Here is a 13,664-nt window from a genome sequence, read left to right as displayed (position 1 = left end):
GTAACTCGACCACTCAGGAACATTCACTTGGTAAGCAACTCCAGTGTAGATTTGGCCTTGTGTTTTAGGTTATTATCCTGCTGAAAGGTGAATTTGTAGTGTCTGGTGGAACGCAGACTGAACCAGGTTTTACTCTAGGATTTTGCCTGTGCTTAGCTCCATTCTTTTTTTCCTTCTTTTTTTTCAATGTTCTTTTTTTTAATCCCCAGTCCTTTACGAATACAAGCATGCCCATAACATGATGCAGCCAACACTATGCATGAAAATGTGCAGAGTGATACTTAGTAATGTGTTGTATTGGATTTTCCCTAAACATAACACTTTGTATTCAGGACAAAAGGTGAATTGCTTTGCCACATGTTTTGAAGTATTACTTTAGTGCCTTGTTGCAAATACGATACAGGTTTTGGAATATTTTATTCTGCACAGGCTACCTTCTTTTCACTGTCAGTTAGGTTAGTATTTTGGAGTAACTACACTGTTGATCCATCCTCAGCTTTCTCCTATCACAGCCATTCAACTCTGTAACTGTTTTAAAGTCACCATTGGCATCATGGTGAAATCCCTGAGAGGTTTCCTTCCTCTCCGACAACTGAGTTAGGAAGGATGCCTGTATCTTTGTAGTGACTAGGTGTATTGATACACCATCCAAAGTGTAATTAACTTCACCATGCTCAAACCATCCGTTACGTTGTGGTGAACGGAGTGACCCACATCCCCCTATCAGCAGGCCAGAGCAGATTGCTAGCCAATCAGGTTGATCATTGAGTGACCGTAGCTGTGTGTTTGTGTGTGTGCATGTCTTTTTCCTGCAGACGGATCAGCAGGGTAATCCCGTTAGCATGAATGTCCCTCACGTCCAGTTGATCAACCCAGAGAACCAGATCGTTGAGGTTAGTGAGTCCACCCACATCCATTTCACAATCCTGCAATGCAGCTGCTCTAGTGACATTGACATGGTGGCCTGTTTGCTATGATCGCTTTAAGCTTAGCCTCCTGGCACACTTCTTTAAAGTCCAAGACAGACGTTTTTTTATCTCGATACAAAATCATTTCTGGGTAACAATTTAAGTACTGTACTGCGATAGTTTTCAATTAAACGGTCAAAAAGAAACAAAAATAGCTTTTTAGCAAAGAGCAATTTCTCAAGCAAGAATTTTGCTGAGACTGGTCTAAACTAGCTGTTGTTGGCGGTGACGTTTGGGACTCTATCGTATTGGTCTATTAGGTCATTTACCAGGCAGGCCAGAACTCCATCCCACCTAAACAGGCAGAAATTTCAGCCGTTCTTTTCAAACAGCTCTTACACTAAAAGGACATTATCATCATTTTCACAATTTCACAGTATTATTCCAACCTCATAATGTGGAAATATATAAAACTGCACTGGGCCTTTTTAAGTAGGAATTGAATAACTTTTTATCTAGACTGCACAGCAATTGTGTTGTTTTGTGGGATCCTACACTAATATAACCCTGTGATTCACATATATCCAACTCTGAATTACTCAGATACACACTGGCGTACCACATACACAAATGCAGAAACGAATGCATTGTTACACATACAGATATTGTTTGTCCTTTGCTGTGTAGCCGGACGGAAACATGGCCCTGGACAGTGATGATGCAGAGGAGCCGTCTCCAGAGGCCATGGCTCGCTACCTGTCCATGAGGCGTCACACGGTGGGCGTCCCAGACCCCAGGTATTGTATTCACCTCGTCTCTCCTGTCTGTCCGTCCGTCTGGCCGTTTGTCTGGCCGTCTTTTATCAGTGTGTGTGTGTGTGTCCGTACGTGTGTGTGTGTGTGTGTGTGTGTGTACACATGTGTGCTTGCATCTCCTTGCTGACTGTGTTCTCTATCAGGACGGAGATGCAGGAGGAGCTGCAGAAGCTGCCCCCTGGGTTCCCCCGTGTGGCCCCCCAGCCCCCCTTCCCTATGCCCCCCACCATGGGCCACATGCACACACTGATGCCCACCCAGAACCCACACCTGCAGCCCACACAGCAGCTGGAATACAAGGTGAGGGATCAGAAAGTGTGTGTGTGGTTACATAGTCCATGTATATTTATATATGTGTGGGCCAAACTGATGTCCCTCCCGCTCTCTGTCCCTCCAGGAGCAGTCCCTGCTGCAGCCCCCTACCCTGCAGCTGCTGAATGGCATGGGACCCCTGGGCCGCAGGGCCTCGGATGGTGGGGCCAACATCCAGCTGCACGCCCAGCTACTGAAGAGGCCACGGGGACAGTCCCCTCTGGTCGCCAACCCTGTGAGTTCCTGCCCTTCCAGTGTGTGTGTGTGTGTGTGTGTGTGTGTGTGTGTGTGTTTAAGAGCCAGAACTGGATTCAAATGCATGTGTATTTTTTATTTAAATAATTATTTTCTGTGTATAATGTAAATATAAATAAATGATGTAGTCGGAATCAACTATTTTCAAATAATTTCCTATTGAATGCCAACTATTTGAAAATATTTTCAAATACTTATTTACAAATCCATTATTTTAAATACTGGGTTCAAATGCATGGGAGTATTTATTTGAAAATACACTGTGTATTTGAGTATTTTCAAATACATGCCATTACTTTCCCAGTGTATTTCCAAATACATCCCAGTATTCAACTACTTGTGTAAAAAAACAAATATATATATATATATATTTTAAAAAAGTACTTCCAAATGCCTTTGACAGTTATTGAGATATCCTAAATAGTATTTAAGCCCAGGTCACTTAAGAGTATAGTTTTTGTCTAGTCCAGTCTAATATGCCATGTACTCTGTCAGTGCCTATGTACCTGCTCTGTCAGTGCCTATGTACCTGCTCTGTCTACTGAGGTGACAGTGGTTTTATACACCCCCCACCTGTTTTCAGAGTGTCACTGTCCAACATTGTTTTTCCTCATCATGTTCTCTCTCTCTCTCCTTGTCCCGTTCTCCCTCTCCCTCCCTCTTGCAGCACCCCATCCCGGCTGTGGCTCCTGTGGATGAGGAGGGTTCTGACGGGGAGCCCGACCAGGAGGCGGTGCAGAGGTAAGCCTGGGAGGGTGACGGGGACAGGGGGGCTTTGGAGCGTGACCGTAGAAGCGCTGGTCTTCCTGGGTTACTGGGAGTCGAGATGCAAGTAGGCTGCAGCACTGCTTTCTGCCACCTGGGGACCTGGCCACTGTTGTTCCGGTGCCCCCCGCTCATCACGCAACTGGCTTTCATAAGGCGATCAATCAACTCCTCTCCAACTTCTACCAAATCTACCTCTCTAAATCTCCTCTTAAAATATCTCTCTCTCTCATTTCAAATTATGCCGCCAAATTATCCCGCCACGGCTTCGCTTACACTAAGCTTGCTCAAACAATCCAATCCTCAAATTGGAACGGGGGGTTGGTGGGCGTTATCTGATGTGTGATTCGTCCTGCCTGAAGGAAGGGGGAGAGTTTTCCCCCTCCCCCAATGAGGACAGAGAGCTGACCAGTGCTGCTTCCTGTCTCCCTCCCCGCGGCCCAGGTACTTGGCGAACCGCTCCAAGCGGCACACGACGCACGCGCTCATGAGCACGGCACACGGCGGTGAGCCGCTGGCAGACTCGCAGAGGCCCCAGGGCTCCCGGCAGAGGGGGTGGGCCCCGGAGCAGCACTGCCGGTGAGGGGCCCCACACTGAGGCTGACAGACAGACACCCCGCCCCAGGACAGGGGGGGCATGCATGAGCCCTGACCCACAGCAACGAGGGAGCAGGGACAGTACCTAGGGATAGGGACACAAGCACTAAAGACGCACAGACGCACAGACACACATACACCCCCTTCACTGAGCCAAAAGTCCTCACTGGGGGGGGGGGGGAAGGGGCACAGGAACTTAGGAGACATTCACAGAGACATATTCTCACGCTATAATGAGCTGAAAGTCCACACCGGGGGGGGGGGCATGTATGGGCTCCAGCCAGCACACAGGAGCAGGGACCTGGACCCCATTGCACCATGCAAGTTACACTATCACAGTCACCAGCTTGAAGCATACGACATGAGGACTTCTAGTGATCCAGGGGTAGGTTAGGTAACAGAGCCTTGCGCCGGGCTCCGAGTTCTCCTGAGCTGCAGGTCAGCCGTTGGACAGTCTGGGTTGTGGAGAAGTTGCCATCTCATTGGCTGAGGACAGATATTATCGAGCGTCTCAGAGTAGGAGTGCTAATCTAGGATCAGCTCCCCATCTAATCTCGTTCATTGTGATTTTACCCAACAAAACTGATCCTAAATCAGCACTCTGAGACGTTTGATACATGCGGCTGGTCTTCTGATACTGACTGAACACGTTCAGCTCTGTTTAGGAGAAACATCTTTATTAGAATTATTCCAAGCAGTTCATTCTACAGCCAGTTTGAGTCAGCCTAGCTATTCTCCGATTTCTCTAGCTAGCTATTCTCGGTATCGAATTTATTTTGCTTGTTTGACTGCAACTGAAGTACGCTTCAGGTATTGGATTCTCCAAATGACCTTGTCGATCAGGTCTTGGTTTGGACTGGGTATGACGACACAGTGACGCAGTCCTGCTGTGTGTTTCTGTGGATCCTCTGTTCACTGTTCTAGGATCAGCTATTTGTTTACAGTGACATTATGATGATGCAGAGAGACCAGAGGAGCTCATGTAAATGTGATTTTTCATTCTTTCATTTTTCTGTCTGTATGCGACTTCACCTCTGTATCCATTTCTATGTATGTCTGGCTCCTGTCTATGTGTCTGTTTGTTTGCGGCTCTGCACTTCTCCCCAGGTCCATCTACAAGGACTGTAACACCCTGCACTTGCCCATGGAGCGTTTCTCCCCTGTGAGGCGCTTCTCCGATGGGGCCACCACCATCCAGGCCTTTAAGACCCACCTGGAGAACAGCAGCCTCATCAGGCAGCTCAAACAGGTACTGTACACCCCCACCTGGTACATACAGTGCATTTGGGAAGTATTCAGACCCCTTTACTTTTTCCACATTTTGTTATGTTACAGCCTTATTCTAAAATGGATTAAATAAACACAAATCCTTGTTAATCTACACACTATACCTCATAATGACAAAGTGAAAACAGGTATTCACATATCTTTCCAAATTTATGAAAAATAGAAAACAGATACTGTATTTACGTAAGTATTCAGATTTGAGTCCACCTGTGGTAAATTCAATTGATTGGACATGATTTGGAAAGGCACACACCTGTCTATATAAGCTCCAAAGTTGACAGTGCATGTCAGAGCAAAAACCAAGCCATGAGGTCGAAGGAATTCCGAGACAGGACTGTGTCGAGGCACAGATCTGGGGAAGGATAACAAAAAATGTCTGCACTATTGAAGGTCCCCAAGAACACAGTGGCCTCCATCATTCTTAAATGGAAGAAGTTTGGAACCACCAAGACTCTTCCTAGAGCTGGCCGCCCAGCCAAACTGAGCGATCGGGGGAGAAGGGCCTTGGTCAGGGAGGTGACCAAGAACCCGATGGTCATTCTGACAAAGATCCAGTGTTCCTCTGTGGAGATGGGAGAACCTTCCAGAATGACAACCATCTCTGCAGCACTCCACCAATCAGGCCTTTATGGTAGAGTGGCTAGATGGAAGCCACTCCTCAGTAAAAGGCACATGACAGACCGCTTGGAGTTTGCCAAAAGGCACCTAAAGGACTCAGACCATGAGAAACAAGATTCTCTGGTCTGATGAAATCAAGTTTAAAGTCTTTCGGGACAAGTCTCTGAATGTCCTTGAGTGACCCAGCCAGAGCCCGGACTTGAACCCTATCGAACATCTCTGGAGAGACCTGAAAATAGCTGTGCAGCAACGCTCCCCATCCAACCTGAAAGAGCTTGAGAGGATCTGCAGAGAAGAATGGGAGAAACTCCCCAAATACAGGTGTGCCAAGCTTGTAACGTCATACCCAAGAAGACTCGAGGCTGAAATCGCTTCCAAAAATTCTTCAACAAAGTACAAAATAAAGGTTCTGAATACTTATGTAAATGTGATATTTCCGTTTTTTTTATACATTTGCAAACATTTCTAAAAACCTGTTTTTGCTTTGTCATTATGGGCTATTGTGTGTAGATTGATGGGTGAAAAAAACAATTAAATCTCTTTTAGAAACAGTCAAGGGTTCAGAATACTTTCTCAAAGCACTGTATCTCACAGCCTCCCGAAAGACATAGCATTTTTATGTTTTCTTCTTTCACGAGAGACTAGTCCTGAGAGACTAGTCCTTACCCCCTACCTGCAGCTCCTAAGCATAGCCCTGCCTTACCCCGTACCTGCTCCAATGTATCTACCTGCTGCTCCTACGTAGGTGCCCAGACTGCCCACAACCCCTGGGGCGCAAGTGTGAATGCCACACAAGCCTCCCTTGATGTCATCCACTTACTTTCAAACCACTTTGTTTTCCTACACAGTGAAAGGACAGATTTAGATACTGAGCCTCTTTAGAGAAGATTCAGTTTAGAGTCAGTGTGTACATCTCCACTTTGTACTGTCCTGGTGTTTTAATGACTGACTCCCTGACGTCCTCTATCGTCATACTAAACTCTCTGGCCTCACTGGAAAGTATTTTGTTAATGCATCCGGGGAAAAGAGCAGGTCTTACCGGTGATTCAATTAATGCCTTTGTCACAATAGTATCACTTGCATACGCACATTGCTAGATAGCTTGTCAAGTGCCCTACTTTTGCCTCTGGAAGTTCCAGGTGGTGTGAAACACAGGAACTGGCTCTCCATTGAGATCCCATCATTTGAAAGGCCTCTTGTAATTCTCATTCTCTCAAATCCGCTGGTCCTTAGTTCCCCTACCCACCTGATCCTGCTGGTCCTGCCTTAACCCGTACCTACCTGCTCCATTGTGTCAACCAGTGTAGAGACACCAAAACACAGGTTTATTCTTGTTTAGTCTGTGTACTTAAAGACGCCTCCTTCCCATCCATCTTTTTTTCCAGAAGCCATACCATTCTGCCATTCTCCGAAACCAAGGACATTTTTAATTTTCTGCTTTTCATTCAATGTGTCTCCATGTAAAGAACAAGTCATCAATGTACTTTTTTTCATCTTTTTTTATCCAGCTTTTTTCGACATTCTGTCACCTGCACCTCTACACAACGCCGAGGCTGGCTGAACTATATTGAAATATGTAAAGACTTATCAAAAACTTTTTTTTTTCTTTTTTTTTTTTTGCATTGCTCTGCAGTCTACAATACTTCTTTGGGTAAGCACTGCAGCTCCTAAGCATTGTCCTGCCTTACCCCGTACGCTTCTGTTTCATTCTATCTTCCTTCTACACCTAAGTGTGCAGGCACTTGATGTAATCCACTTATTCCCACTTAACCTTCAATTACTTTGATTCCATACACAAGGACAGATTGTGCAGTGTTGGATTGAAACACTGAACTGCTTTAGCAATATAGTCAGTATGTAATAGACACAGATCCAAGGTGGGGGCATCAAGAGGTTCAGCAGGTTCGAGGATATTGGGATTGGCCAAAGGGTGCTGATGTCACTGGGGTGGTAATTTACATTTACATTTTAGTTATTTAGCAGACGCTCTTATCCAGAGCGACTTACAGTAGTGAATGCATACATTTCATACATTTTTTCTCCGTACTGGTCCCCCGTGGGAATCGAACCCACAACCCTGGCATTGCAAACACCATGCTCTACCAACTGAGCCACACGGGGTTAATTAGGGGTAATCCCACAGACTCAAGTTTGGGATGGTGTTATGGTGAGAGTAAACACTAGGCTGTTGGGTCACGGGGGTGAGCGTCAATACAAAACAAGCTGCCATTGATGTCGCCAGCAACTCTGCCCTGGGTCACAGCTAAAGTCATTACGCCAGAACCAAATCCGCTAGCCTTGTCCCAGATCTGTTTGTGCTATTATGTCAACTGTTTGTCATGCCAAAATGATAGCACAAACAGGTCTGGGACCAGGCTAGATATTAGCTAATCGATTTAACAGTTTAATGTCAAGGCTGTGATGAGAGACTAGCGCTAGAGAGGTGGCGGAGGGATCTCCAAGGTCATTGTAGCAGTGCACAACAAGGCAGTAGGGAAAATTCTATATTGATGATTTCAGAACCGGTCTGTATTATGGAGTTAACAGCCATTTTAGAAGTGTAAGGAAGGACAACATGCCTTACATACAAACCTCATAGACTCTGAAATGGATTCAATTTAATTCAAAAAGCTTTATTGCCCATCCAATATACATAGGAAGGAAAAGGCCTTTTTGACATGCGACAAAGAATTGATTTGAATGTCTTTTATTGTTGCGTTGTGTTATCGTCGGATGGGGTATTCTGCGTGAAAGTGACCACAAATAATGCTATTCCTTATATTTCAGGTTCCACTGTCTTTCTTTGTGTGGTCTCTAACAACAATATGTTTGTTGTGTGTTTGTGCGCGTATGTGTACCAGGAGTGTGAGCAGCTGCAGAAGATGTACGCTTGCCCCCAGGACGAGCGGCTGCTTGAGCACACACAACAACAGCATTTCCTGTACCAGCAAGAGCAGCAGATTCTACACCAGCAGATACAGGTCACTGTGACACACACACACACAGAGAGAAAGACACAGACACACATACACACACACTGCATGGTGTGTATCAGCTGGAGCAGCGTTTTCTACACCAGCAGATGCAAGTCACTTTGAGCCTGGGACATTTCTGTCCCCATCTCTTCTCTCTCTGAAAGACAGTCACACACTGGGAAATGCAGGTCGATGTGACACAAACACCGTAAACACATTCCATTATCCGTTCCTAAATTGCTTTTCCATTAGCTGAATCTTTCTCTCCATTCTGCAGGCCCTGTCTTTGGGACACGGAGACTGCCAGCCCAGTCACCTTACCCACCAGCTCCAGAGGTGAAAACACCACACACACACCCTGAGTTGTCAACACCCGCACACTCTGAGCAAGAGACTGATGATACTCATTAGTGACTAAAAACAAGCATTTCTTTTTATGCACACGGGTTCAAAGGAACACATTCTATGGCAATAGTCTGCTGTAGTGCAGCTCAGAGACGCTCCACCAACAAGCCAGGCTTTTGTGCCGTTCTATTGATTTTAAGTGTTATTTACATCCCTGTCTGTTCTCTCCCTTCCCTCAGGTTGCATATCCAGCCCTCCAGCCCACCGCCTACACATCCCAACAACCACCTTTTCAGACAGCCCAATCAGAGTCCCCCTCCAACAGCGATGATGCAGGGGCATAGTGAGTTCTTACTCCACCCCTTATTCTTACTTGTCTTTTTATTGGACTAAAGGACTGAATGATCAGTCAATATGACAAATGATCCCTTATTAGGACGTAGTGATGGTTGACATAACCTGTTTGTAGGTATATTAGCTCTCTCCTGACTGACTGATCTCTCCCTCCTCCCCCCAGGTGTACCATCAGCGGTGCAGTACCAGCACGCCCCCGCCCTCTACCAGCCCTCCAGCGGGAGTCCCCCCCCTTGCGGCCTCCGCCCCGTCACCCTGCCCCCCCAGCAGCAGCAGCCCTGCTCCTCTTCCCGTGGGGGGGGCATCCCCATGCCCCAGCAGCAGGTGACTATCCAGGTGCAGGAGGTGGAGCTGGGAGGGGGTGGGGCCCTGCAGCGCCAGCAGCAGGCTTTCCTTTCCACGCCGTGCTCCCACCGGGTCCTGGGGAAGCAGCTGAGCGCAGACAATGCCGAGACCCACAGGTGACCCTCACGCTGCCCGTGTGGCTGACCCGTCATGGCTGTTTCCCTTTGCACTTTTTGATTTGATTTTTGATTTTCCCTCCATCACTTTTCTTAAACTTTCATGTTCTTCAACTCTGTGTTTTGGACTTTCTCGCATGTCCTCACACTGTCAATACCTCCATTTCATCTATTTTTCCACCCCGCCAATTTTTTCCCCCGTCATCTTCAGTTATTGTAGATTTCAGTTTCTCATACTTCCGTCAACCCTAGGAAGCCATGTTCCTGAAGCCCAAAACTCACTCATAATACAGTTTTATAAACCGTGTTGCCCGTGGTGTAAATATGTTTGGGCTTGTATTATTGGGGGGTTGGATTTAGAGGCAGCATGGGATGCGTCCTAAATGGCAGCCTATTCCTTATATGCTGAACTTCTTTAGGTCAAAAGTACTCTATATAGCAGGGGTGTCAAACAAATGGACCCATGAACCCATTCAATCCGGCCCGTTCGAAAAACGAAAGTTAGACAGTCAGGGAGCATAAAAAAATCCAAAATGCAATGGATAGAGGTTATGTTATCTTTTGCACTTTTTGACTGCGAGGAAATATAATCAATATTAAGTGTGGCCCTCGGGACCTCTGTGAAGACCGAATGCAATCTGCGGGGCGAAATTTGTTGTTTTACGCCCCTGCTATTCAGGGACAACAGGGTCTTACACCTGATAGGTTAGTGGATTTCAGACAAATTCTTGTGGGTTTTTACATTGAGAAATACCACTGTTACCAAAGTGTTTTGATTACCCCCCAAAAAAACTACTTGGCTGAAAAGGAAGCCAACCCGTCACCGCTGATTCCTCCACTGAGATTGGCTGACTAAATGGACGTAGGTGGTGGGATGACTGCTAGTAGTAGGAGTGTCCCTTCCAGCTGGTAGCAACACTGTAGGAACTAGGAATTCCTATACCCAACAGTCTGTGTGTTGTATTTCTATGTTTAGCCTAGACCACGTTCACTGAGAGGGGGTGACAAGCTTGGTGGTTACCTCATCATTTGATTTTCCTGTCATTTCCTCTGGCAAAGCAACAGAATTTGTGTGTATTTGAGGTTGTCACTCAATACCATGACTGCTTGCACACCCTTCAGTGGACTTGTGAACCTTTAATCTGGAAGGCTTCTGTGCTAATTATCACCCATAATAGTGGGTCATACTGTTGTATTTAAGATGTAGAATTGTATTGTCGTGTCAGAATCACGTAGACATATTTGTGTTTTGTCATACTTCTCATACTGTTCATAACTCATTTCATTTTAATACTACTACTAATAATAACTGGCATTTTCTTGTATACTTCCTTAATCCAAAATATTTCATCTCAATGGTGTATTTGTTTTTTCCCTTTCAGAAGTATTTACATTGGATGATACATTTTGTTGCAAGTAGGATAAAAACTGACTATTCCCCCGCTGTTCCCTGGTCCCTCCCTCCCCAGTCGCAGCCTCGGACGGTTCAACACATACGACCAGGCCGCCTTCAACCCCCATCTGTTCGGCGAGGGCTCTCGGCCATCGGGGGTAGTGGGGGGCTACAACCCCTACCTCCAGGGGACCTCCCTCAAGGTGCCAGGGATGGAGGGCTACCAGGGTGGGGTGGTCGGTGGCGCTGGAGGCGGGGGCTACGGGAGCCCCTCTGCCCTGCAGCAGGCTCTCCTCTCCCCCACCCCCTTGGAGTACCGGCCCCAGCAGCACGTCACCCCCACCCTACAGGGTCTCCTCTCCCCCCGCCACTCCCTGACGGGCCACGCCGACCCCCGCCTGCCCCCCCAGGACCTGGCCTCCCTGCTGAAGAGGCAGAGCCCTCGGCCGGCACCCCCCACTTCCCCCAACGTGCCCCAGGACTACACGGAAATGCTGCTGCTGCGCCAGCTCGGCCAAGGGGAGTCTCTGGATCCGGGAAGCCCCTACCACCACCTCCTCCAGATCAGGCCCCCAGACGTCCAGCCCCCCAGCCTGCCCCACTCAGAGAGCATGGAGGAGGATGACCTGCCACCTGGCTACCATGAGGGCCTCCTGGCCAAAGCCCAAGGCTGTGGGGACGGCCATGACCTGCTGGGCCCCCCCCAGGGAGGGACGCCCCCCTACAACTCCCCCACACACAGACACGGCTACATCAGGAGCACCACCACAACCAGAGGTAAGAGCCAAGCAGGCTCAACCGTAGAAATAGAAGGACTATTTAGATTCTGTACATTCTATTTCGATGGTGTCAAATAGCTTTCACATCCCTGTATGATGATATTCACATGCTTTTTACACATTCCTGCTTCGGTCACACAAGCTACATTCTACGTTGTTAACTTAGCAACTTCAGTAATCCCTCCCTCCCTCTCTTCCCCTTTCCAGACAACGAGCATGTTGACTGCAGGACCCAGGGGCAGCAGGTTATGGAGCAGGGCGTGCCTGACCGTAACGGAGTGGGCTACTCCACCAGGGGCCCCCAGGGGGACGGCTATCGGCCCCGGGGCCAGCTACAGCGCCACCACACCATCCAGACCTGCGACGACGCCTATGTGAGTCTCTCACGGTGCCATAATGTGCTCCGTTTGGGACCTCAGAAATAGAATCTACAGAATCTCTCAGCCTCTTGTGTAGCTCACAAAGGATTGGATAGGTTCAATGGATAGGTCTTAGTTTACCTAGCCTATCAGAGGGCACGATGGACCGTGTTGCTCATACCTATCTTTTCAGATCTGTATGGCATGCCTAGGGTTAGGGACTAGGGGTTGATTTGGAATTGAACATTGTATGTCTGTGTGCGTGCGTTTATGTACTTAACGTGTCTTTCTGTACCGCCTCAGGACCAGGCCGAGCCCATGTCTGGGATGAGCCTATTGGCTGGCAAGGCTCTGAGCTCGGCCCGCATGTCTGACATCCTCAGCCAATCATCTCTGACAGGAAGCCAGCAGCTCCACCAGCGGGAAGAGTCAGGTCAGTGTCACGTACACGTACACACACACTAAACGAGGTAAAGTGAGTGAAACGTGGCAGACTCAGTCTGGTCTAAGTAAAATGTGAACTCTAAAATAATCTCTAGCACAGGACTAATATATAGTATAACAATATATGCCGTTTTAGCAGACACTTGCATGCATTTTCTATTGGTGGTCCCAAAGGGAATTGAACCCATAATCCTGCCGTTATAAATAGATATATTATTGTGAAATACACCGGATAGGTGCAGTGACGTGTTGTTTTACAGGGTCAGCCATAGTAGTAATGCGCCCCTGGAACAAATTAGGGTTAAGTGCCTTGCTTAATAGCAGATCGGCAGATTTTCACCTTGACGACTCAGGTATTCGAACCAGCGACCTTTCGGTTACTGGCCCAACGCTCTAACAGCTAGGCAAGCTGCCGCCCAACTGAGCCATGGAGGATCATGCACATGCACCCACCAAATACCTGCCTTGAACATGGAGGAGTTCTTCATACTGAAAGGCTGTGTGTCTGTGTGTTTTCTCCTGGCAGTATGTGACGTGGAGGGAGAGCTCCACGCTGGAGCCTGCTACCCGTCGTCCTGCACCAGCAACATCCTTCATAGCTACAAACCCCCAGACCTGCAGTACAGCATGGAGCAGGCCGGGGTCTAACACAGGTACGCACATGCACTTAGTCTGCGTCTCAAATGGCACCCTATTCCCTATATAGGGCACCACTTTTGACCAGTAGTGCACTATATTTGGGGAATCGGGAGCCATTTTGGACTAACCTTACAGTATGACTGTTGCCCGAACTCAGTCTACACAGTCAGTGAATGTCCTTTACCAAACTCATATCAATGGATGTCCATACTGTTGCAACTGTTTGTTTGTTATTTCATTTTTTTTTTTAGATGTGACCTTTATTTAACTAGGCAAGTCAGTTAAGAACAAATTGTTATTTACACTGACACGCTACCGGGGAACAGAGGGTTAACTGCCTTGTTCAGGGGCAGAACAA

At 47.5% G+C, this 13,664-nt stretch overlaps 1 protein-coding gene across 4 annotated transcripts in view; it reads left to right on the top strand.

Moving 5' to 3' along the window:
- LOC115206079 (serine/threonine-protein kinase SIK3 homolog) overlaps window positions 1–13,664 on the top strand; it is a 42,101-nt gene that overhangs the window by 25,668 nt on the left and 2,769 nt on the right. The window contains exons 10-24 of one of the 4 annotated variants that reach the window (XM_029772654.1): window positions 816–893; window positions 1,596–1,705; window positions 1,867–2,023; window positions 2,121–2,270; window positions 2,958–3,031; window positions 3,500–3,634; window positions 4,760–4,901; window positions 8,419–8,538; window positions 8,810–8,868; window positions 9,117–9,220; window positions 9,395–9,692; window positions 11,162–11,862; window positions 12,072–12,238; window positions 12,527–12,656; window positions 13,194–13,320. In XM_029772654.1, the coding sequence (XP_029628514.1) occupies window positions 816–893; window positions 1,596–1,705; window positions 1,867–2,023; window positions 2,121–2,270; window positions 2,958–3,031; window positions 3,500–3,634; window positions 4,760–4,901; window positions 8,419–8,538; window positions 8,810–8,868; window positions 9,117–9,220; window positions 9,395–9,692; window positions 11,162–11,862; window positions 12,072–12,238; window positions 12,527–12,656; window positions 13,194–13,315 (2,547 nt within the window). In that variant the 3' untranslated portion in view covers window positions 13,316–13,320. Of the gene's footprint in view, window positions 1–815; window positions 894–1,595; window positions 1,706–1,866; window positions 2,024–2,120; window positions 2,271–2,957; window positions 3,032–3,499; window positions 3,635–4,759; window positions 4,902–8,409; window positions 8,539–8,809; window positions 8,869–9,116; window positions 9,221–9,394; window positions 9,693–11,161; window positions 11,863–12,071; window positions 12,239–12,526; window positions 12,657–13,193; window positions 13,321–13,664 lie in introns of all 4 variants that reach the window. The other 3 variants (XM_029772653.1, XM_029772656.1, XM_029772655.1) reach the window with 3 other exon arrangements.

The sequence above is a fragment of the Salmo trutta genome, chromosome 13, assembly GCF_901001165.1.
Source record: "Salmo trutta chromosome 13, fSalTru1.1, whole genome shotgun sequence".
Classification (NCBI taxonomy): Eukaryota; Metazoa; Chordata; class Actinopteri; order Salmoniformes; family Salmonidae; genus Salmo; species Salmo trutta.
The sequence above is the reverse complement of the archived record's forward strand: the minus strand, read 5'-3'. Positions and strand labels throughout refer to the sequence as shown.